General features: G+C 46.5%; 1 protein-coding gene across 1 annotated transcript; it reads left to right on the top strand.

The window, feature by feature from the left end:
* Positions 1 to 8,552: 8,552 nt before the first annotated feature.
* Positions 8,553 to 25,457, top strand: LOC137916772 (cell adhesion molecule DSCAM-like; the record flags this gene model as incomplete). The annotated part of the gene is made up of 15 exons (XM_068759738.1): positions 8,553 to 8,699; positions 9,011 to 9,289; positions 9,619 to 9,894; positions 10,652 to 10,948; positions 11,822 to 12,094; positions 13,625 to 13,903; positions 14,081 to 14,200; positions 15,926 to 16,105; positions 23,089 to 23,285; positions 23,378 to 23,474; positions 23,585 to 23,713; positions 23,800 to 23,967; positions 24,416 to 24,486; positions 24,694 to 24,937; positions 25,326 to 25,457. Coding segments are annotated over 15 exons (2,889 nt in total), but the record flags the coding sequence as incomplete, so codon positions are not given.
* Between the last annotated feature and the right edge of the window lie 7 nt (positions 25,458 to 25,464).

The following is a 25,464-nucleotide window of genomic DNA, read 5'->3' as shown; positions in this document are numbered from 1 at the left end:
GAGTCTGAGCTGCAGGCAGTTGGCAGGAGTACTCGGGATATTAATACTGTGTATTAATACACAGCAGCTGCCGGACGCAAGGCGTTTTTCCTTGCGGTTCGCGTTTGTTTGCATTCTGTGTGTTTTGGGCATTTGTGCATGTCACTGCAGTCTTTATTGCGCTGTATTTGTGTGCGTCGTGCGCTTTAGCGAGCGCAGAGCAACCCGAGGAATCGATTATTGAGGGGGCCTGACGGCTCCGCGCTCCGAAAGCAGCAGAATACATACTGTAGCAGGGGAGGGCCATCAGTTGCCCTGACAACACCAGCGCCTGTCAACACCTCCGTCTTAATAGTGACAAATTGTACTTATTACATCAGCGTTAATTCCCCCCCGATCTCCCTCAGATGAAGATACTTAGCCCCGCGCTGATCAAATTGTGTCAGCATAATTACTGGGAACAGAACCCTATTAAAAACCAGGGCCTCAGACGCACTGTCCAGACTCATGCACAGGCCCATCACTCAACATGCATCCCTGCGTAGGAAGTGAGGGAGGCGGGGGGGGGGGGGGGGGGGGGGGGGGGATAGAAGAGATAGAAGTTAGAGGAAGAAAGGGAGATGGGAAAATAAGAGGGATGAGGAGGGAGGCAGAGAGAATGTCATTCTGAGGCACACTTTTAAGTACCCACAACATATTTTCAGACCAGTAATGCTACTGCGGGCGGCACGGTGGCGCAGCTGTTAGTGCGGTTGCCTCACAGCAAGGATGTCACAGGTTCAAATTCAAACTGGGGTCTTTCATCAAAAACATGCAACTTAAGCGACTGATTGTCTGTCTTATGTGTGAATGAAGGTGACGAACTGGCGGCTTGTCCAGGGTGTGCCCGTAGACTGCTGGGATAGGCTGCAGTAGATCACGTGACCCGGATTAAGTAGTTAAGAAAATGAATGAATGAATGAATGAATGCTGCAGCATCAGGAAGCCATTTCTAGTTTAGATGAGCACACTGAAAGCCCTCCATGCTAAATAGCATTTTAGTGTCTTTCAGCGCATTGTTTTTTCTTTGCACCCCACATTTCATTGTTTCCGTCAAGCCGCAATGGTGTTTTCAGAAAAAGAGGAGGAAGAAAAAGGAGAGCAACAAGTGACAGACAATACCTGAAAATCAGTTGATTAAACCAACTTAAAAGGATCGTATGTCAATGATTTTCACGGTTGCAACCATTATTACTAGAAAGCTATACACACATAGGGGCATACATGGGATTCTCATTGCCCCCGGACTGAAGGGGAAATAATTGTTTGAAGAAACAATTTAATTTATCCGCCCGAGAGAGGTTTTTTTATTTATTGGGGAAGTCAGATGAGGAAACACGAAGTCCCTCGGGAGAGAAGTCCGTAAATGTAGACTACACAAAAAAAACAAGTGATTAAAATTTGAAATTTCATTAAAGCTTTAGCCCAGTTTTATGATAACTATAATTACCATAAGCAATTTCCACAGCTCCATAGATATGGATTTAGCATTGCCAGTAGCTCAAACAGTGAATTAGGCTTCTCTCACCCGCCGTCTCTCCGCGTGTTGGGCCTGAATGCTGCTGGAATGGAATTCACAAATTAGTGTTGACTGATGGAAATGTGCTAATTGCTGTTGTTAAGCTGCTGCAACAATTAGGTTATGATGGCAGACTGTTACACGTGTTGCTCGCGCATGCACAGGCAGGCGAGCGGGCCGAAGCTCCACCGTGGTTGAAATAGAATCCCAGACTTAATGACTCATTTTCCTCTGACGTAGAGTTAAACGCAGGGATCAACGGCTGGCAACATTTTCTCCTGTTGTGGGTTAGCGAACGTTGTGTGTGTGGGTTTTTTTTTAAATTACAGTACTCGACTGTAATTTGGTTAGACAAACGATTCGATTACTTCGCCGGTCATTGAGTGTTGCAAGATGACAAAGCAGGATGGAAGCGTACCGGCTCGGGGATCAAGGTTTGCATTGGCAGCATTGTTTGACGACACCGGCGGGTCCGCACTAAACGACTGACTCCGGCGCTAAATTAGTTCGTCGTTAAACGGAGCCCCTGTTGACCGACAATTTGACCAATATTTTGTAAACATTTTTACGCTTCCGGGGTAGCCTATACCCCGCCTCGCGCCCAGGCTAGGCTCCAGCAGCACCCGTGACCCCGCAGGGCAGATACAATAGAAAAAATATTAATATTTGCATACTGCCATTTATACTGTACAAGTCGTAACAGCGATCCCTTGTCGTAACTCTGAGCCGTCGTTAAGCGAGGACCGCCTGAATATCAAAGCTAACGGTAAATGCTACTTTGATTTGCCATCCTGGTCTTATAAATACCATCTTAGCAAGTAAAACACGGACAAAATGCAACAGGAGAGAAAATATGCTAGTTTATTGTATTTAAGCACACAACTATAAGCGGTACGAGTTTGTAGCTTCTAGAAGGCCGTCGAGTCTTAATCTCATTACCTTCGCTGGAAAAGGTGTGAATAGATGCACCTATTTTTGAGCGGTATTTGATTTTGGTTGTGATATGTTAAAAATCCGCTGCCTGCCCAAGGCGTTCATCAGGGACATGAGTAAAGACCTCCTGTGTGTTCTCCTGTTGCAGTGAGCTCCATTACAGAGTTGTTTTAGAGCAGGAAAGGTGTGTCACAGAGGGAGTAGCGTGCAACATAAGAAGTGTTTTGACTTGCACAATGATTAGCATGCTGGTTATTTTATGGGAAACTAGAACACAAATAAATTAGATTGGAGCAAAGGTTGTCGTCTCGCGTCGAGTCTCTCCCGTCTGACTCGATCGTTCGCTGTGAACTTGTTTGTGTTGTTGTTGTTGCTGTTCGCTGCTGCTGTCGTGACATTCTCCAGTGCACACATTTGCTTAGCGGCATGCTGTTTAATGACTCCAGGATTGCTAACCTCATCAAAGACATCAACCACCCCCAGACTCTTTAACCTTGGAGACCTGACGTTCCTTTTCAGCACTTTTTTTGTGATGTGTGTGTGTGTGTGTGTCTGCAGCCGAGCTCAGCGAGCGAGTATACATTAATCTAAAATTAATCCCCTCTCCTCGTACGAGAGTGTTCTCCGTTACAGCGTAAACCTCCTCTTCACTTGACTCCATCGCTTCCGTTTGCTCGGCCATTTATAGTTTTGAGTTTACTTTTCTGTTTCCTATTTTTTGCCTACTTACTCCGTGTTTGTTTTTGTGTGTTGTTGACCAGATGAATCAAAAAGGCTGATGAGAAGTTGATCTCAGCAGCAGAGACAGGATCGATTCAGTTTGAGGCCGCTTCGGACCCAGCTTTATTTAATTATTATATTTTTGGCTTTCAAAATATTTCCTATTTAAAAATACAAATATTAACATCAATAAATTTTACGTTTTTGGGGTTTTAAATGTAACAATAAAAAAGGACCAAATGGCACAGATCTTTATTTTTATGTCATCATTGCGATTTGCTTGGATATTTCATAAGAGAATAGTGATCTGATCAGGTATGAGCAAATACTATGAGATTATTATGGGGTGTCCTATGATTTATTAAACCAACGTCTTTCACATGTTTGGTTGCTTATTAAATATGAATCAGCGTCATCTGATGACAGTTGGACGTTTTTTTGTGCATGGATTGCAATGCACAAATTATTTATGGCAAATGTAAACTCATTTTTAATTTAAAACAGTGGAGCTAAAACACAAAGAGTCAACATTTGTGAGAGAAAAAGTCATTAAATACCAAACTTATTGATCAGATCCAGTCAGAGTGATGAATCCAGAATCTTGGCCTTAAATGATGTCATAGTTGTGATGCGCCTGTGTCTTTTTAGATAATTAAACGGGTAAGTGTGACTCACATTTTAATTAAGAGCTCAAAATAAAACTAGGTAATAAATAAACAGAAAAAGTCTTATTTTAAATTATTGATATAAATAGCCCGAAATATCTGGAATTAAAATACAAGTCACAGCATAACCTAATATAAAGTCGGTGCCCTTTTATTATCACTTATGATGATTCATTTTATTGTGGTAAGCACTTTCCTTGACACTGCAAGATTAATTTGTTGTTTTCTCCTGCCTCCTTCGAAAATGAATGCATTATGGGGCGATCAGCGATTTATTATGGTTTTTAAATTCCCAACTAAACATGTATAGTTCGGGGTCAGCGTTTTGAGTAAAGGTAGGTGTTCGCTCGGCGTGGGCGTTTGGTTCCGCAGGATTTCATTGCGGTGTTCTGACACAGCCAACCGCTGCTTTAGCATTCAGGCCACAGAGGGAGCAGCAGAGAGGAGGAGGAGGAGGAGGGGGAGGAGAGAGAAGGAGCAGTGGAGAGAGGAGAAGCAGGGGAGGAAGTTGAATGAGCCAAACAGGAACACAGAGGTTTTTTTGATGCTGAATAAAAGACAGAGAATCTTTTAGCATTCCAGCTCTGATGCCAAAAATGTGACTGAACCAAGGATGCCTTCTTCACCGCGCCTTCAATGGCAGCTCTGTCGTTTACTTTTATTCTTAAAATCCATTCACGCAGCAGGTGCCGCGGGAGAAAGGGATTTTTATAGGTGACTTTTACAGGTGCAGACGGATTCGTCAATTGACCTGGTTTTATTGGTTTAAGGATTTGCATTTTATTGTAAACGTATAGTCTGCACCCTGTTGCCCCCTTGAAAACGCTGATTGCCTCTATAATGATTATAAAACGCCTGTCTCATAATCTGGCATGAGAGACAATTCCACTGCCTGCTCTGTTTATAATGAACTTGCAATTTTTTTGGCAAAATCTATTTCAATGACGAGAATAACCTTGAATTTTTAGACGCCGTGCTTCTCTCATCTTGGATCACTGCTAAAGAAGAAGCTAAAACATAGCTTGTGCTGACAAGACTTAAATATCATTCATCTAATTAACTGGATGCAGACTGAATGATGGATGGGAAATAAGCATGTCCTTATGACTCCTGCTTGTTGCTGTATTTTTACCTTTAGCATGTCCTCTATTGATCATCACGCTAATCACATGGATCCGTGCCGTCTGCTGCCTGCAGCTGCTCAGTGCGAGACTCACACCAACCCATTTTGTTCTGCATCAAACGTCTTCAGCAGCCCTGAAGACGTTTGATGTACAGTTTTTGATCATATGTGGCCATTGATAGTTTGACAATAGGATTTCTTGGTTTAGTCTGCGGGAATATTGTATTGCTCATTTTCCTTTTCTCTGCATGCAGCCTTGTAGCCCAGAGGAGCTCTGCGGTGGAGAGTTCATTCCTACGATCTGACCTCAATCAGATCAGATTAAAGCCGCGACCGGACATCTCCACCTCTGACTCTGGAAAGACAGAAATTACCTAATAGTTCCGCCGTGGAGACAAAGCAGTGTTTCCTCTGTGAGGTTTTTGCAGCATCGCCCAACATAAACGATGGAAATGTTTTGTGAGGGCACAAAAAGAGAATTAATTCTCAGTTAACTTACCTGGTTAAAAAAAGGTGAAAAAAAAGTAATGTCTAACGTAACTGAGGAGCTGAAGTGGGCTCGATGAGTCACCGTACAGACCCATTTATCATCCGTGCCATCCGACTGGAACCGGGTCCCTCTTCACCTTCTGACTCGGCGGGGGGCCAGGCCCAGATGTTGATTTAGCCGGGGCGAATGGAACAAACACACTAATTCATTTTAGCTTCTTAGCCGCCGATCGTCGGCCTGGTTTGACGTCTGAGTGTGCCGCGACACTAGCTCATCGGTGCGTCGAGGCTTATTTAGCCCGCTGAGAGCGAGAGCCCGCCACTCGTATTAGATTCTGTCTCTGGCAAAGTGGGGATGATTAGATAAAGTGCATCTGGTGGAGTGAAGCACTTTTTCACTTTACAGTAGCGAGAATGAACGCCGGGATGGCTTCAACTCTCCGACAATAAGAGTAAGATCTCTGTCCAGGGGATTTAGAATGCATCTGGAACCCGAGACTCCAATTACTGCCTTAATTAATCCGTAGCGGTTTGTGGTCTGTGCTGGTTTACAGTTCAAAGGAGGTTTTGCATTGTTTTTCCTACCAGCATTGTGGACAAAGCCACAAAGCGGGCCAAAAGGAAAAACGCCATCCAACACAGCAGCCCCCTCCCGGCTGAACGCCCCCCCCCCCCCCCCGCCTGCCCTTCATTCTGTCATAACACAATAACCGGGCTCTGACGTCTTAAAAGGCATTGCAGGAGCAGAGAGGTGCTTGAAGAAAATTGCAGCAGCTCACAGCAGCTGGAGTGAAATACCATTTTGTCTCGCTCAAGATGGATTCCACAGTGAGATTTCAGAGGACGAGCCACAGAATCAAAATGGAGAAGCCTGAAGGGTGGAGACAAAAAAAAAGGAAGAGGCAGTGTGTGTGTGTGTGTTGAGTGGACGGCTTCGTCTAAATGTTGTCCATATGAAATGTTCTCACCTTTGTGCAGATATAGGTAGAATTCACATTTATTTTGTGGGGCTTTTTCTCCCTATATGGGGAATAAAGTAGATATAATATAAATAATATTAAAAGGATCCGTTTTAGCATGGTGAAGAAACTGAGAAAATGCAGTTAAAAATCCATGATCAGGAACGGTCATGCATTTTTTTTTCTCCCTGCATCTGGCCTCCTTCCTCCCACCGATCATCACACACACACACACACACACACACTCCTCTCTACAGATTCCACTTGCTAGTTGCCCATCTAACAAACCAGTAAAACCCCTTCAGGACATCAGATCCGTGGAAGCTGTTGTTGGTTCTATCTAGGTCAATGCTTACAATAGCTGTGCAATATTTTTCTTCTCCCGCCTCCCTCTATTACACACACACACACACACACACACACACACACACACACACCCTCCTCTGTTGCCTTAACCCCACAAGGCTGATTTTGCTTTGCCTGTATAAACATCAAAAATGCATCTAAAATAGAAGCATATTAAGCACACTTTACTTTCCCACACATATTTGTCTCATGTGGAATATCCTAAAACGTGTAGCAGCTTTGATGCTAACTTTAGCATAGATGATAACGCTAGAGGAAACTCAGATTTAATAATTGGTTTGGACAGCCATTTCTCAGACGGCTCTGTCTATGAATCGCAGCAGAAGCAACGGCGCCGGCCCGTTTCCCTCTGATCTATTGGGATGTGGGGGGGTCGCTGTTGCCCGACCGCAGGGAGGTGGCATCTAATTTGTTAACCCACACAGAAAAGAGAAACGTCCGCACCTGCTCATCCATGCATCGTTCATAGCATCTTGAGGCGTCTTTCTGAAAGGCCCGCTTTGACCGCGAGCGCAATGAATATTAAAACGGCACCAGAAAGCATAAATAATCTGAATTTCATTGCTTTAGAGCCTTTGCTCATATTTGGACCTTTGCCTTTTTATACCAAATCTACAAAAATAATTCATCATACATGTCAATTATTGGTTCAAAGCTTGTTCCTCCTAAAAATTTATTATCCACACTTTTGAACGAATCGCTGATGAGATACGGGATTCATCAAAACCAAACTCAGAGAGAGTTTCTGCAAATTAATATTCTCTCAGCCCAAGAAGGTATTTATTTGCGCAGCTATTTTGGTTACACAACGAGGCTTTCGCTGTCGCCCGGTTTTGTCCTTTTATGAAAAACAACTTTCTCTACCCGAGCATGAAAAATCCCTCACAGGAAAGGGAAAAAGGCTTCATTTATTTTTCCGCTAAGTTTCCCCGCTAATCGTTATTTGGTATTAGCGCGAACATTATGTTACGCCCTGCTTACTGTCAAACAAATGACACACGGGAAGAAATAGAGGGCTGCAGGAAATAATCCCTCCTGAAACCTGCCGATTTAGGAACTATCTCGTCACGCTGAAGCCGCCTCGGCTTTTATATCTTTTATTACCTCGGCAGGGGGGAAATTTAAAGCTGCCAAATTATTTGTAGTGAGATTCAAAAAGTATTTGTTCCGTATTCGTGGCCTTGGACGCAACATGCAATACAAAATGAGAAAGTAAACGCTGCTACGGATTCAATGCTTCAAGCAGGATTGCAGGATTTTCCTCAACGCTTTAATATCTCCGATCAATATCGTTCCTCTGGACCTTACCTGTAGGGCTGCCTCTGTTTGGGCCTCAAAGGCTTCCATAGATGCCTCTGCCTGAGCATGCACACCACCGCAGCGAAGACAATCTCCTGCTAAATTGCTTTTTCGATCAGTTTTGACATCAATCCGCTCCCATGAGATCCGGAGCGTTCATGTGATGGCGGCGAGGAAGGTCTCTCTCTCCTTATGGATGTTGACAGTCTCACTCAGCGCGGCTTGATCTGCCGAATTAGCATAACATTACCGCGCACACTCGACCGGCGGTGACAGCCTAAGAGGGATTGGCTATCCATACCAGACAATGGAACCGCCGAGGTTACCACGGCAGCCAGGAGCCAAAGAGTCAGAGTTGGAGGTCAAAGACGCGACGGGGCAGATCTGATGTCATGAAAACAACTTGTGAGTTCAGCTCCCTCACATCCAGAACTGTGTTTTCATCTTTTCATCTTTTTCAGGACAAAGATATTTCATCACATCCACGGGAGCCTTGTACATTCTGGACGTCCTGCCTGAGGATGGGCTGAACAACTACCGCTGCACCACACGCCACCGATACACCGGCGAAACCCGTCAGAGCAACAGCGCACGCCTCATCGTGTCAGGTCGGCGCCGCGTTCCCACCGGATCTGCGTAGAGCTCGCTTTAGCCTGAGTCCGCCCTTTCACTTTCAATCCAGCTATGACTTATGCAGCCCTTCAGGAACAAGTGAACAAAAAACACGATGCAGTGATGCAGTGACTGTCGTCATGGTAACGTGTGTCATGGAGATAAAACGGATTGTGGGGGGACCGTAGAATATTTAGGAACTGTTTTTTCTTTTCTTACCCCCCCCCAAGAATCAATATTAGATTATTCCTTCAGGCTGCTGGCATCGCTCACCGCTAATTAACGCTAACTTCTCTCCTCTGTCCAGACCCCACCAATGCTGAGCCAGGCATCTTGGACGGCTTTGATCACCGGGAGGTGATGATTAATCATCGGGTGGAGCTGCCCTGTAAGGCCTCGGGCTACCCGATGCCCAAATACCGCTGGCTGAAGGACAACAGCCCCCTGGAGCCGGACAGTCGCTTCCGCCAGACGACCACGGGGCTGCTGATCGAGGGGGCACAGCCCAGCGACTCCGGGACGTACGTTTGTGAAGTGTGGAACAGTTACGGCAACGCCGAGGTCATGGGTCGCCTGTATGTCAAACGTAAGTGGTTCAGCTTCTCTGTCGTCAGTCGTCGCTAGGTAAACTAGCCCGAAGACAATTATTCACTTTATTGATTAGATCACTGATAAAAAATAAATAAATACGTGAGAAGAGATGTGATTATCAGCTAATCATTTTTCTGATTTGCTGCTTCCCTAATGTTGGGATCTGCCTTGATATTTTTGGGTATAATTTCTCAGACAAAATGATCAATAACTTTGATTTGCAAAAACAAAAAACAACCCTAAAACTAGAAAAGCATTTATTATTCATGAATAAAAAACAACAACCTACGAATACTCCTTTTGAAAGTCTTGGTTTGTGTTCAGAGCCCTTGAAGGCGAAGGTCAGCCCCCGGAAGGTGAAAGGCAGCGTGGGCAGCAAGGTGTCCCTGTCCTGCAGCGTGAGCGGCTCGGACGACTACGAGCTGTCGTGGTACCGCAACGGAGAGACCATCTACCCCGGCAACAACGTGCGACTCGCCGGACTCAACCGGGAGAGCCTCATCATGGAGGGAATGTCCAAGAGCGATGGCGGGGCCTACCAGTGCTTCGCCAGGAAGGGGAAGATGTCTGCGCAGGACTTTGTACAAGTCCTCCTGGAAGGTGCACAAACACACGCAAATTCCACGATGCGCTATTTCTGCAGCCGCCCTCGCGCATAATCAGCGAGTTAGCAGAAACAGATCAATACCAGGCCTCGGCGATCAATACTGCGTTAATGTCATGAGGCTCTCGGCTCTGCGCCGCCATCAGTATGATCACCCCGGACTTCACAAACACATACACATGAATCCGATAGCTTACCTTGACAGCCGCATGCCGGCCAAGCCGCCTCCAGTGGCCAGGGAGCGGTAAAAAAAAGAAGATATTGATCGTCTATAATCACGTGGAGCAGATCTAGATAGTCAGAAAGCAGGTGGCAGCCATTTCTTTCAAAAGCCATCCAGTCGGGGAGGAAAGCTCCTGGATCAGCGCTCGTAATAAAAGACTTGTCAAAACCCTTTTTCTTTTTATCATCACAGAAAACGTTTTTGCATGTTAAAGATTTGACAGACAATAAGACTTGGAAGCTGTAAAAGAAACTCCTTGAACCAATTGAAAACCGGGACAAAGAGAAGTTCTTCTGGTTGGAATACGTGGTTTTTAGGTTCTCGCTTTCTGTCACACCATTCTCTGTCATCTTCAGGTTGCGCAGCTTTTCTCTGTATTCTCACCTGCAGCGACGAATTATCCTGAATCAACCTGCATTAATTTGCACAGTTCTAGATGAACTAATCATCCCATTAATATTACCGTACATAAATAAGCTTTGTTAAATAATCAATAATAGAGGTGCATTTCTCCCCTCCTCCTCCTGCAGACGGGACTCCAAAGATCGTGTCCTCCTTCAGCGAGAAGGTGGTGAATCCCAGCGAGCCCGTCTTCCTCGTATGCAACGTCAAGGGCACCCCCCCTCCCAGGTGCACCTGGTCGCTGGACGACGACCCCGTCATCAAAGACAGCCACCACCACCTGGGGCACTACGAGACCCACGACGGCCGCGTGGTCAGCCAGCTCAACGTCACCCACACCCAGGTGCAGGACGGCGGGGTCTACCGGTGCACGTGCAGCAACTCGGCCGGGGTCGTGTACCACCAGGCTCGAATAAACGTAAGAGGTGCTTGTCAAATCAGCTCCTCCAAGAACAACAATACACATACCTGTCTGTCTCTCTGCGTGTCTGTCTCTCTGTGTGGCTGTGCAACACACGAGCGCCGGATGTTATTTTGATTTCCTTTTTTCTTCATTTGCTCAGTATTTCTTTAGTTCTAGTAATAAACCTTTAATCATACAAGATGTGCATTTTTCTTAAATTGCTCTCCACTGATTACATTTTGTTTTTTTAGCTAGTCCTTGTATAATTTATTTTTATTTTATTGTGTAGCCTCGTCTTTTCTCATCTCCAAATGATTCCTGTATTTTTCCCGCATGCATGTATTTTTTTTAGGTCTAATGAATTATCCTGGTTTGCGGTGCAAAAATCTGGATTCTGGGTTCCAAAAAATGGGCTGGTTTGTAAATAGATAAACGATTATTCTGATTGCATGAGCAGATTTATTTGTGGTTTTCTGTCTATGTGTTTGTGTGAGTGTTCATGTGTGTGTGTGTGTTTATTTTTGAGAGATGTAGAAAGCTTTGCTGTTAGGTGAGTGGGCAGCAATGGCAGAGTTCTATCAGCTTCTATTTAAATAATCCATAATTGAGATGGTTAGCCAACTTAAATCTCTGCTTCCCACTTCGAGTTAAGCCAAAATTAAGTAAAGTAAGTAAAGTAAAACAATCTTTAGCAACAGTTTATTTGCATATTTTATTTTATTTTTTTAGTGGTAGAAGCCACTTTTCTTTTCTTTTCGTTAAATAGTAAAAATATCTGGAAATAAAAGAGATTATTTAATCAAAAACAAAGCAAACTTCACAACATATGTGATTTGATGTCAGTGCTATCCGTCGAATGTCTTTATAGAAGCTTTGTTTCTCTGTCCCGCTTCAGGACGCGCCAGCATCCGCCCGATGAAGAACATCACGGCGATCGCCGGGCGGGATGCTTTTATTCACTGCCGCGTGATTGGCTACCCCTACTACTCCATAAAGTGGTACAAAAACTCGGCGCTCCTGCCGTTCAACCACCGACAGCGAGCGTTCGAGAACAACGGCACGCTGAAGCTGACCAACGTTCAGCAGGTGGACGCCGGCGAGTATAACTGCAAGGTGATGGTCCAGCCCAACAAGATGGACTCCCAGAGCGTCCACCTCCGAGTGAGAGGTGAGACAGATGAGAGCAATACTGAACAGCTAAGCGTCGCCATCATCATGTGCAAAGGGACCAAGATGGCTTTCAGCCACTACTGTAGCGAAGAATGCTACATCCACAGGCATGCATCTCAAGGCTACCTCTGTCCATCTGTCATGTTAGCTTAGCATCTTAGCATTTTCCCACCAAAGTCCGGGATTTTGCGCTCAAATAAATCTCAATTTAATCGACTTAACTCGGGATCATTCACGTTCACATTTGCGTTTCCCTTTTTTTCCTCCGTTCAAATTGTGCATTTTAAAATTACCTCACTGGAAAAAAAAAAAAGCCCCGTTCACACAGAAAGGCAGACAGTAATATCATATAGCAGCAATCTCAGCAGGCTTCTAAATTAATCTACCTGATACTCCTCAGTACGTCGGTGTCTCATGAAAACTCATTATCTATCAGCTATCAGCTGCGTGACTGATCTCCGCTGAGATCTTACAGCTGTAAAAGGTAATACAAAAAAGGGCTTTCCCCATTAAGCCTGACTTCCTTCCTTCCGTACAGCTAGGCCGCCGCCGCCGCCGCCGCCGCCGCCGCCGCCGCTACTTTACAAGCAAAGGAAAATGGAGTGAGAGAGAGAGAGAGAGAGAGAGAGGGTGGGAACTGAAGAGAGACTGATCATATAAACCAACGCTTCCCAGCGGTGCCATCGCGAGCGAGTGCATTTGTTAATTTACTCTGCTCACGCTTAAAATGCGAAAGTGTCTTTGGGGATCGGTGGAGTCCATTATCTCCACTTTGTTGTGAATTAAATAAGATGCTAAAGTGCTGCTTATTTCGCTGCTATTTGAACTCACTTGGACACTCAAACACAGATGACTTGCGTTCGCTGGAGATTTCCCAGAGAACAGAAACAGAAGAGATCTTATTATAACGGTGTCGTCAGGCTGAGCAGCCAGACTGACTTTGAATGTTTTTTTGAGGTTTTTTTTAAAAGCAGAGGTCATGAGTTCAAGTCTCGATTGTTGACAGACTGAAAAGGAACAGTTCTGGTTTGCCGGCGTCTCTTTTTCCAACAACCGGAATAAGTTATTTCTGTGTTTTGTTCAGCTTCTCTGTGCTCTCGTAGCTTCTTCATGAAAGGACAAAATGTTCTAGACTGAGAGTAATAGCATTCCTATTCGGGTCTTTTATAGTTCTATCTTTAGCGACCTCTTTAAGCGAGATAGTCCACGTGTTGCATCGCATCTTAACTTTTTGAGTGCCATTGACGTCCAAAGACGTTTTTTGAAACCCAAGCGTTCACTGGCAACCCTGACATTGAAATCTGCTTCTCTTCAACGGCCAATAACTCAGAACGGAAAATGGTAGGAGGAAAGAAGAGGCTTTAATCTTTCATTTGGTAGTGTCGGTGCATAGTCACAGTAAAGACTATTCTGTGGGGCTTGGAAAATTGGGGGAAATGTGTGAATCCTGGGGCACTCAGCATACAGCTGAGCTGAAAATGGCCGACCGTGAAGATTCACACTTATGACTGACATCATGTGTCCGCAGTGCCGCCCTACATTCAGCCCTTTGAGTTCCAGCGCTTCACCATCGGCCAGCGCGTCTTCATCCCTTGCGTGGTCATGTCGGGTGACCGACCGCTGGACATCACCTGGCAGAAAGACGGCCGGCCGATCCCCAACAGCCTGGGCGTGACGGTGGACAACATCGACTTCACCAGCTCGCTGCGCATATCCAACCTGACGCCCGACCACAACGGCAACTACACCTGCATCGCCCGCAACGAGGCAGCCGCCGTGGAGCACCAGAGTCAGCTCATTGTGAGGGGTGAGGAAGCGACTATGGATCTCATGGCACCCGGTGGCGTAGTTCATCTCCAGCATGTGCACCGGGTTTCATTTGAAGTCATCCCTGTAGCATCAAACTTTAGTTTAGTAAACACCCCCCCCCCAAAGAAGTCACGCATCGATGTCAGCTGTTGCTCCTGTCTGTGTGCGTCTGCAGTTCCTCCGCAGTTTGTGGTCCAGCCTGAGGATCAAGATGGGATCTATGGGAAAACTGTGACTCTGAACTGCTCGGCTGAAGGCTACCCTCCGCCCACCATCGTATGGGAACACTCCAAAGGTACATTGAACACAGCGCGCTGCGAGGTTGCCTGACAGCTAATAAAAGGAGTGTGTGTGTGTGTGTGTGTGTGTGTGTGTGTGCTTGTGATGCAGACACAGGCAACTGTTGAGTTGAGCCTCTTGAGTCGGGCAGATGAAGAGGGGACCCAGGTGTTTGTTCCATCATCTATAAAACCCGGCATGAGGGGCAATACTCAAAGAGGAATGGCGCCTCAGTGTGTGTGTGTGTGTGCGCAAACCGATCTCCACGATCAAAAGAATAACAATCTGTTATTGGATTGTGCGTGTCGGGCAAGGTCTACCTGCCTAGAAGGACATTGTCCAGGTGTTTTTTGTTCTCCCTCATAGAAAGGTGTGTCCGGGCGGGGTAGGTAGCTCGGAAAGCTATCGTCTCAATCTGTTGTTAGCCAGAGGACAGTTTGTCCAGGGAATGGCTGTCTGGCGCGCTTTAAGAGCCAGATGAGTGCCGCCGGGAGATCTGGAACAGTAAGTAAAGGTCAACCGCTATTAGCATAACGACTAGCGCCATTTGGATATGCAAAATCCATAATTCAAGGGAGAGCACATCCCCCTTTTCCTCTCTCCGAGCCAAGGGAGCAAAGACAAAGTCACCACTTGACCTTTGGTTGGCCACGGCCACTTGACTGCATTTTAATTAAAAAGCAAAAACCCACAGCTCAATAAATAACCTGAGCGCCACATGCTAGGGCTAGGCCCTATGCCCTGGCGTACTCCTACTGTGGAGCTGTCCGTGGTGCTGAAACGCGCCGCTTTGTTTTGGGGGGGCCCCCCTGAAACGACGCTTCCCCCCCAACACGACAAAACAAAAGTGGTGCGTTTCAGCACCACGGACAGCTCCACAGTAGGAGTACGCCAGGGTGCTAGCCCGAGCTGGTGGTTAGCATGTGGCGCTAGACGAGGTGGAAGGAGGTTCTTTCGCCACTAGGAGCGTTATAATATGCCGTTGCCCCTATGGAATGAGATTGTTTTCTATTTTTTTAAAAAGATAGCTATTAATTCCAAGGCAGGCAGCAAGCCAGAGAGTGTCCAAGATGCCAAGAGCAATTATTTAAAAGATGTTCCAGTAATGGACATCAAATGTCAGTCGTATTGGAATAAAGACGTGAGCAAAGATTTATTCTACATCTAACGCCACCGCTTCTGGCCCGTCCTTGTCTTACATTCCATCAGATCAGGATGTTAATATTAAGGCCGTACATAATAATCTTTCTACATATTTTAGGTCACCCAATAAGAATAAAGCAAGCAAGGAACAACAAGACAGAAACCACGCCTGGCGTCGTGTCTGAAGGCCGGCGGCGGAGCGACGCCTTCCCGCCTTCCTCTCTGCTCTTCCTGTTGTTACTCTCGGCCGATCTGCTGTCTTGTTGAACATGAGCATTATGTCTGCAGCGATTGCATCGCGCCAGCAGCTCGGCCCGCTTCTCTGCGCTCAGCAGCTGTCTGCCGGTTTAAGGATTTAGGCCCGGTGTTAAGAAACATGTTCGCAATCCGCTCCCGAATTTGACGGGCTTTGTCATCAAATCTGTAAACACAGAGGCGTGGTCGAATGGAATGCGCACACACACACGCACACACACACTGGAGGTCAACCTACCATTACATCTTTTTGTTCATTCATCATTGTGTGGCTGCATTCTCAGATTGTGCCAGATGTCTGTAACTCCGTCTACCCCCCCCCCCCCCCCCCTTCCTCTTCCAGGTGCCGGCGTTCCGCAGTTTCAGCCCATCCCTCTGAACAGCGGCTCCCGCGTCCAGCTGCTGAGCAACGGTTCGCTGCTCATCAAGCACGTGCTGGAGGACGACAGCGGCTTCTACCTGTGTAAAGTCAGCAACGACGTGGGAGCCGATGTCAGCAAGTCCATGTACCTCACCGTTAAAAGTAAGCTCCATGCGTCTGATGCGTGATCAATAACCAGGGCGCGATCCCCTCTGAGCACCAACAGCGCAAATCCTTCATTACGACATTTGAATAACACGCGAGAATCTGTATACCGTACCGTACTTAAAAGTGGCAAAAATATATATATACAATCATATAAAAAAAATAACATGAGCAGAGATACTATAATATAAAATATTAAGAATAATACACAAATACAATATAGAATAAATATTCTGAATATCACACACTAGACAATCTACACTATTGCACTAAGAACAGAAGCTAAAACTAAAACCGAACCTTTCTGGCTTCCCTTGATGCAAAATCATCAATAATGTCATCATACAAAATCTGTTCCCCTATTGGGTGATTTATACTGATGATTTATACCAAGGCCAGTGAGCCGCTCCTGAGACATGATTGACCTAAGGTACGTCTTTATCAACTTTAGTTTTGAAAAGCTCCTCTCTGCTGGAGCCGCCCCCTACGAAACGCCGCCCCGGGCGGCTGCCCACTTCTCTCGTGCCCAAAGCCGCTACTGTCAATCAAACCTGATGCGTGGCCATCGCTGTGGATTTTAACGTGTGGGTGGGTGCGGCGTTGAGCGGCCATTACAGAAGGAAATCCCAGCTGCAGGATTTTATAGGTTGCTCCTCTTAAAACTGATTGGCCAGAGCCAGAAGGGAGATGCTTTAGAGGATATTTGATTGACAAGCTGTGCTAAGTAATAAACACTTTATATGCTTGGCAAAAATTAACAGCCTTGCATCAAAGCACCCCCCGGAAGATGGTGGGATGCTCACGGTCCAACAGTGTTAGCACATGGCAGGAGGCTGGAGCACGAGGCCTCCAGCTGATCCCTCCTTCATCGTCTGCTTTTCCAGATCCCGCCTTTCAGCCCAACATCTGACATAGGGCGAAACAAACGACAGCAGCAAAGACAAACACGCATCAGACTTTGGAGGATAGAAGCTGCATCCGACTCCAAGAAGGGGAAACCCTTTTAGCTGCAGACGATAATCCCCCGTAGAACCACTCTTGCGGTTAAATCGGTGCTCCTAATGATTAATATCTGCCGGCGTGTTGTGGATATTGGCGTGTCGCTGTAATTAAGCCTCCGAGAGGTTGGGAGGAGACACCGTGCGAAGCTGTCGGCATGCTCCGTGCTTCCATAGGCCAGTTTGCTGACTGTAGCGCCCGGTTGCTATGCAGCACGTTGACCTATGGCAGCTGCAGCAGAGCCTCCTCTCGCTCGCATCCGAGCACAAACGCCAGGCGGTGATCTGCAAGTCCTTCAGAGTCAAGCCGTAAGCAGGTTACAGCGAGATGATGAACGTCGGTGATCTAATCAGAACCATCGCTGCTTGTTGGAGCATATTTTCAGATTTTCTCTCCTACCTGGCCCCTTTTTTGTTTTTTTGATAGAAACTCTTTTTTTTAAATATATAAGGAATTTTTTCTTTTTTAATGAGAAAATACAAGGAGTCTTTTTGCTCCACGCCAGCCGTCCCCATCCTCGAGAAACACGGAGACAGCTTAACGGAGGTGGCAGAGCGCAGTACAGTACATGCATTAGTTTACCGGTATCGTGGCCTACTTTCTGCTGGGGTTTGCACACACACACACACACACACACAACACACAGACACACACACAAAACAAAATATGATTCATTTTCAAGTGTATTTTCCCAACTCTTGTCTGTTGTCTTAAAATGAGTCACGCCGCTCCACCGTGCTGAAACCCGCCTAGCGGAGGACGTGTTTCGAGGAGAGGAACAGCGAGTACGAATATAGGACATACCAGAGAGCGCAGCGCTTCATGTATAGGTCCTGTTTTTGTACTTTTATCATCTGCGGTAGTAGAGGAGGGAGTGTGTGAGGGTTGACCCACCGAACACGGTCCGCTGGAGGTTCGGAGGTGTTCTCGGCTCCAGCACTAAAGAGTAAGAAAAGTGGTTGTCAATTTATTCATCGTTTATAATGTTAATTTATGTAATTACGATTAGAATTCTGAATTTGCAATTATTTCCTAATCCAATCAATCCTCGCCGCATTGCCGAAACTTTCCGATAGTTCTTCAGAATCACTTTCCTCTGATTAAAATTAGTGCTAAATTGTCTGTTTTTGCTGAGCTTTAGAGTTCCGTCAGCCTTGCACAGTACCAGACAGCATTTTAAAGTGGCTCTATTGTAAAGGAATCTATTACTTTTTCCTTAACAATCACACATTTTCCAGTAAAGATTGTTTTGGTTTTTTTACTGAGGCCTGTATATTTAAAGAACCCATTCAAAAACAAATGAGAGAATTATCCAAAAATGGCCATATCTGAATGAGTTGAGCAGCTAGCGTCATGCTAACAACACCTCCATGACATCACCAGAGTATTTCATCATCAGTGCAACAAATATGGATTAAACACATCTTATCTTTTTACACTTTTAAACACATCACTCTATCATTGTCATTTAAAACCATTCGTGACTCAATTAGCATTGACGCCGATATCATTCACGCAGGAAGCGGCTCTAATTTCTCTGGACCAATAGCAACGCTTTGGTTTTGTCCTTCCTCTGCTACCATTGGCTGCTCCGTCATTAGCATGCTTGCCGCCTATTAGCAGGCCACATTTCTTCTGATAAACCGAACTAACCCACACATATTTAACTTTATCATGTTACCTATCTTACATTCTGCATTCTGTGTATTCTTGCACGCTTGTTTTTTCCGTTTACATCCTTTGGGCTTATTCTGCGAGCACGCATTGTGTGTTTTTTTTCCTGTTTGCAGTGGTGTCTCGGCGCGTTTTCAAATGTTACGAGGTGCTGCAAGACTGAGTGCTTTTCAGCCTCATTTAAATCTGTCAATACTTCAATTAGAAGCTAGCGAAGGCGCTTCAGGAAAGAGCAGCCCCCGTGTTTCTCGGCTTTATTTTCACCCTGTGTCCAACTTTATCGCTCACATTTAAAGCAATAAGCTTTGTCTGCCGTCGCCAAAAACAAATATTTTAATATACCATTTGGACATTAATTTTGGCTCAATTTAATCACGCTACTAAAAAAAAAAAAGCTTAAACCCAGATAGATATGATAATAATAATGCATCATTTAATGATCATAAATCAGTCTTCACTGCTTCTCCATGCAGTGCTTGTATATTAATGTAGCCTTAAAACTTAAACACCTTTAATTTAATGCACATGATAAGGTGGTCTAAACCTAATTGAAAGTGTTCAGGTATGAAGTCTGAGGTGTAATTGATTAGCCTTCACGGATTGAATGTGGATTCAGTTCATGCTTTGTTGGTATCTGCGTGTTTTCAGAGGCAGGAGGTCAGAGATGATGAAGGTTTTCCTTCATCATCACAGCTCCTCCACCTTTCTTCCCTGTATTAAACCTCCCTCACCTCCCGTCGACACCTTTTGTCTTTGTCCCTCTCTCGCCTCCCTCCCTCTCTACCCCTTCAGCGTTCTCCCTTGTCTCTCTTCTTCCCACTCACACTTTCTCCTCTACCCGCCTGTGTTTTATTACACGGCCCCTGTAATATCGCTGGATATTAAAAAATATACATCAACTGAGCAATTATGGCCTATCAAGAAGAATAGGTCTAGCCCGGGGCCCTGCGAGCGCGGCACGGTAGATGCACGGAGACGAGACGAGGAGGAGGCGAGCGAGTCGGCTCACCTCGGCTCGGGTCGCTGAAGCACAGCCGAGATCGGCGGAGATTGCAGAGCGCTTTAGATACCGACTGAGGTAGCCATCTTGAATATGTTTCATTCCCACACAAGGTCAGACATCAACAGAAACATCTCCAGACGAACACAGATGTGTTCTTAACCGCGTGTTCTTACGCATGAGCGTACCGTAGGCAGACAAGCACATGCTAATGCATGCAAACGTTATGGGAAAATTTTTAATGCAATCTCTCGATCAGTAAATTAAAGCTCCGTCAGCGGCGGGGCGTCAGCGGCGGGGCGTCAGCGGCGGGGCGTCAGCGGCGGAGAAAATCGCCCCCTGTTAAGGAGCAATTGCATTTAGAGCAGGGGAGGAGAGGGCCGTTTTAATAGGACTCACTTAAAATTCATATAGTTGCCATGCAAAATAAATCAGCAGTTTCCTGCGTGGGGGGCAGCGAGGGAGGGAGGGAGGGTGATGGTGTGGGGAGGGATGGGACGGGGAGGGAGGGGCGGCTAGTGAATAAGAGATGAGGTCTAAACGTTGGCGGTCCCAACCCTGACACATTCCATCATGTCGCGGGTGGGCGGGAGGCTTGGCGTGCGCACAAACCTGACAATCCACACACGCACTTCGGATTTACGTACAATGCATCTTAAAGACTACAGCGAGAAAGAAGAGATATGAAAGGTTATTTTTAGTGCTTTGGGAAATATTCAACCACAAAGAATCCAAGGCTGTGCTCGCTTTATTCTGCATCAACAACAGCAACAACAACAACAAACATCCGAGATGGACGGCCAGGCATGAATGCATCTTTTGTGTTCACATGAGTACGTGAACACACAAAGAAATATTTCTCACGCATTACGGCAAGAAAAGTTGCCTCAGCTTGGTAATGTGAGCCGAGTCAAGCCGACTTTTCCTTTCGCCCCTCCCCCCCAGGTTTACATTTTTGGTTTTACGCCCTGAAACTTGTTCCAGGCGTTTACCATTTATATTTATCTCATTCTTTGTGTGTGGAATAAATGGCTTATAAAACAGTACACTAGAAATCTCCAAGTTAGCATCATTGTTAGCATGCGGGCGTTTGAACCGCTGCAGCGTGACCGAAAAGCCTTTTTGAAGTCTTGTTTAAATTCTCGGACATCAATGACAGCATCAGAATTTAAAAAAAATTGAAATCTGTTACTGAATTATTTTGTTTTAGATTTAATTTGTAATGAGCACAACTGCTCAAAGTGAAGCCAGAGCAGTTATCTATGGTTGATCTCTGACCTGGTGTAATGTGTGTGTGTGTGTGTGTGCACGCACGCACAGTATTTCTGGTTTTGTTTTTTGTGTTTGTGCGTCTGTCAGCGTGTCGCCACTCGCATCCTGCACAATGATGCCAAGCAGAATCTCTGTGTTAGCTTTTGTGTACTTATGAATGTGTGTGTGCGTGCGTGTGTGCGTGCGTGTGTGCGTGCGTGTGCGAGTACGCACCTGTCTCATTCCCGTGGATCTGTATGCGTTCAAACCCGCCTGTGTCTCTGCGAGACAACGGCACGACCAGGCCGGCCTGTCTGCCGCGCATGAATAATCAAAGCGGCCTCTCTCATCATTAAATCATGGCTGTCCTGGTGGGAGCCCGGGGGGGTGGGGGGGTGGGGGGGGCAGGCAGAGGGATCATAGTTAGCGCTGCAGGGGAACATGCTCTCCCTCTCCGCCATCGTGTAGCGTGGCTGAGATGTGTCATGAGCAGCAAGTCTTCGCTCCACTTAGCTCCCCCAGACACAGCGGCTCTCATGCACACACGCTCATACATATGCACGCGCGGTACAACACTCATACACGTGCACACACGCTTTCTTCAGCAGTGCACGGACATTCGCACACGGATTCAAACCCACGTTTTCCATGTCGTCTCGGAGCGGAAGGCCTCCGACCTTTGCTAAGTGTCTGCCACAGGTATAGTATACTCCAGTATACTCTAATACAGATATATAAATGTGTATTAGATATGCGGTACTTGCCGAGGCGGGGGCTGATGCACTCACAGGCGTCCGTTTGACTGTTAGCAACATAACTCAACAAGTTACAGATGGATCCTGATGGAATTTCCAGGAAATGTTGGGAATGTTACCAGGAACAGATGATTACATTTTTGAGATCATACAGAAGAGATCCTGGATTCTGGAACACTTTGAAATATTTGTTAACATTGCTGTCCACAAAATCTGTTCCTCAATATCTCGGTTGAGTTTTGTTTGAAGTGTCTTTCAGCACGTTGTTTTGGTTTCCATCGCTGGGTTTATCTTTTCTCCTGCCCGTCAACAAAGTTAGTGACAAAATGGAGCTGCTGGAAACTCAACAGGATTTGATCGGAGCTGCAACTCGGTTCCACGGCCTCCAAGTGGCCAACGTGTCTTTGTAAATGGGAAAGCCCTCGAGTTTGGAATGTTTGTTGCATAAAAGAAGGAATGTAATATCTATAGAAAACTGTTGCTGCCATTTAAAATAATTTAAATGATAAAGGAGATTATATAATCAGATTAATACAGTCGCCATGGCAACTTCACGTCATTGGATTTATTGTCCTTGTAATATGTTTCTTTTACTGACTGGAGCTTTGAGTTGAATAGTTTTGTGTTTAACCTCCTCGAAATTCCCTCAAAAGTAAAAACTCCACCCCTCAACTGCCAGCAATCAGGTCACCCGATTTATTTTACCTCGTTATACCATCGTTGGGATAATGTCCGTGACGCCCCCCACCGATAGAGACCGGCATAAGCATTCCAATTGGGAAGCTTCGCACGTTATAGAGATCAATGAACTGTGAACGGCACATGAAACACTCTGTGACTGATAATCAGACTGCATGCACGTTGAGAGTAAAAGACGGGATGAAAGAAAGATGAGTCTGGATGGAAGGCGTTTACAACAGACGCACCGGGCCGGACGTGCGGCTGAGGCGCCGCCGCTCAGACCGCTGGGAGTTCACTCGGGAGTCGCGTCTTTCTACTCCGCTCCTCCACCTCGCTCTCACAAAGCAGCGTGTTACCGTTCGCTGTCATTATCAAAGCTCACCTGAAGGGGCTCCGCTTCAAATCTCGGAGTCGTGCCGGAGACAGGTAGACTCGCACGAAGAGTTCACCGCGGTCCCCGGAGTGTTTAGAAAAGGTGTCAGTGAAAGCGAGTGTTCCCATGGCGATGCACGGGAAACGCTGGAGAATAAGAAAGAAAGGATGATGTTAAATATTCACCAGCGGAGACTTGATCTCAATCTAACCCATCAATGCTTTCCTCTCCTCCCCCCTCCGTGCAGTCCCGGCCATGATCACCTCCTACCCCAACACCACGCTGGCCACGCAGGGCGAGGAGAAGCGGATGAGCTGCATCGCACACGGCGAGAAGCCAATCATGGTGCGCTGGGACAAGGAAGAGCGCATCATCAACCCGGAGACCAGCCGATACGTGGTCACCGTGAAGGAGGTGGCCGACGAGGTCGTCTCCACGCTGGTGGTGAGGATTTTGGTTCCGCTGCAACGCCAACGTGTCTCAAACGCGTCTAATGTGACCTAAATTTACCCGAACGCCCTTTTCCTCTCGTCTAGATCATGCCGACGGTTCGCGAGGACTCGGGGTTCTTCTCCTGCCACGCCATCAACTCCTTCGGTGAGGACCGAGGCATCATCCAGCTGACGGTGCAAGGTGAGCTTGTCCCGGTCGGGGTCGACGACGCCTCTCTGCTTCCTGTCACGATAACTGATAACGATACGTTACCGGACCTCAGCAAGTCGCGTGCCGCCGTGTTTCACCAGAACCGCCCGATCCGCCGGAGGTCGAGATCCGTGAGGTCAAAGATCGAACCATAGCTCTCCGCTGGACCATGGGCTTCGACGGCAACAGTCCAATCACGGGATACGATATTGAATGCAAGAACAAATCAGGTAGAAGCGAATCGGCGTCGTGGAAAGGTCGACGTCGGAAGGCGCAGGCGATTTGTGAGCGTTTCATCTGCCTCTGTTTCTTCCAGCGTCGTGGCTGTCAGCCCAGGGAACCAAAGACGTGTCACCGCAGCTCAACCAGGCCACCATCATCGACCTCCACCCTTCCTCCACCTACAGCATCCGCATGGTGGCCAAGAACGTCATCGGGAACAGCAACCCCAGCAACGAGCTCACCATCACCACGGATGAAGCAGGTTATTGATGCTATAGCTTCTGCTGCATGCAATGTGTATTAACTGAAATCTTCATTCTGCTCTATAAAGGATCAATACTCTGATCTATCTGTCCAGCTGTTGCTGGAACAGGGAGGGAGTCATTTTTCACATCATTATTTTATGGCTGTTTTAAATGGAGGCCATCATGTAAAACAAATATATATATATATATATATATATATATATATATATATATATATCTGGAGAAACAGATATCTAACTGTTGCTTCTACTTCCTATCGCCCATAATGCCCCCGTTGGAAACTGTCGCTGAGGGAGGGGGCGGGTCGCCGGAGTTATCTTTGACTCAACAGCCCCATCTAGTGGAATTCAATTTGATGAGAAGTGAACTGCTCTCAGTGATGGATCAGCGTTTTCATTTCAACACCAGCATGCAGTAATGTTGAATGATGGGCTTGGTTTGCAGCTCCCGACGGCCCGCCACAAGATGTCACCCTGGAGCCCACGTCCCCACAGAGCATCAAGGTCTCCTGGAGGGTAAAGTCCAAAGCTTTGACGTGTTACTCCGAGCTGCAGCTGAGGAAAATAGACCAGCATGCCCTCTGTTTCCAGTCACTATGAATCAGACGTTAATGTCTCTGCAGAGGTTACATACGGTCGTGTGGGATTTGAATCCACGTTGCTCGGATGTAGGTCTGGAGATGAGGTCGTGATGACATACCCAATCTTCCTGTTTTGTCGCAGCCTCCCCAAAAGCACCTGCAGAACGGCGTCATCCGTGGCTACCAGGTGGGCTACAGGGAGTACAGCCCCGGGGGGAGCCACCAGTTCATCATCATCAGCCTGGACACCACAGGAGACACCACGGAGAGCATTACCCTGGACAACCTGAAGAAGTTCACTCAGTACAGCGTGGTGGTGCAGGCTGCTAACAGGGCAGGGACCGGTCCATCCTCACAGCAGGTGGTCACCAAAACCCTGGAGGATGGTAAGGGGGGCACACACAATGTGTGGCGTACACTTAAAGCATTTATTTTCACAAGTGACGGTTTATAAACTGACGTTTTTGGATTTGATCCCAAATCTCTCCTGCAGTGTTTAAGCCTAGGCATCAAAGCTAGAGAGACACCCCCTCTACTGGACATTAGCTGAATTACATCAAGAAAGAAATCCCTCCCCTAAACAATACTACTATATTAGAACATTTCTGCAATTTCTTAATCCTGGTAAAACATTAGGCCACTTTTTGGTGATTGTCTTATCAGATTGATTTCTCATGTGAGAAGAAAATGGATGAATCTAATCTTATTTATGATCACATATCCTCCCTAAATAACCCTCCAGTCTGAGACCTTTCCCCCTCGTGTCTCCTGCAGTCCCGTCCCGGCCTCCCGAGAATGTCCTGGCTGTGGCGAAGTCCCCGGAGGTCATCTCTCTCTCCTGGATGCCCCTCCCCAGAGAGGCTCTGAACGGAAACCTGCAGGGATACAGAGTCATCTACTGGGCAAACCTGCC

The sequence above is a fragment of the Brachionichthys hirsutus genome, unplaced genomic scaffold (genome assembly GCF_040956055.1).
Source record: "Brachionichthys hirsutus isolate HB-005 unplaced genomic scaffold, CSIRO-AGI_Bhir_v1 contig_772, whole genome shotgun sequence".
In the NCBI taxonomy this organism is placed as follows: domain Eukaryota; kingdom Metazoa; phylum Chordata; class Actinopteri; order Lophiiformes; family Brachionichthyidae; genus Brachionichthys; species Brachionichthys hirsutus.
This window is presented reverse-complemented; position numbering and strand designations above follow the sequence as displayed.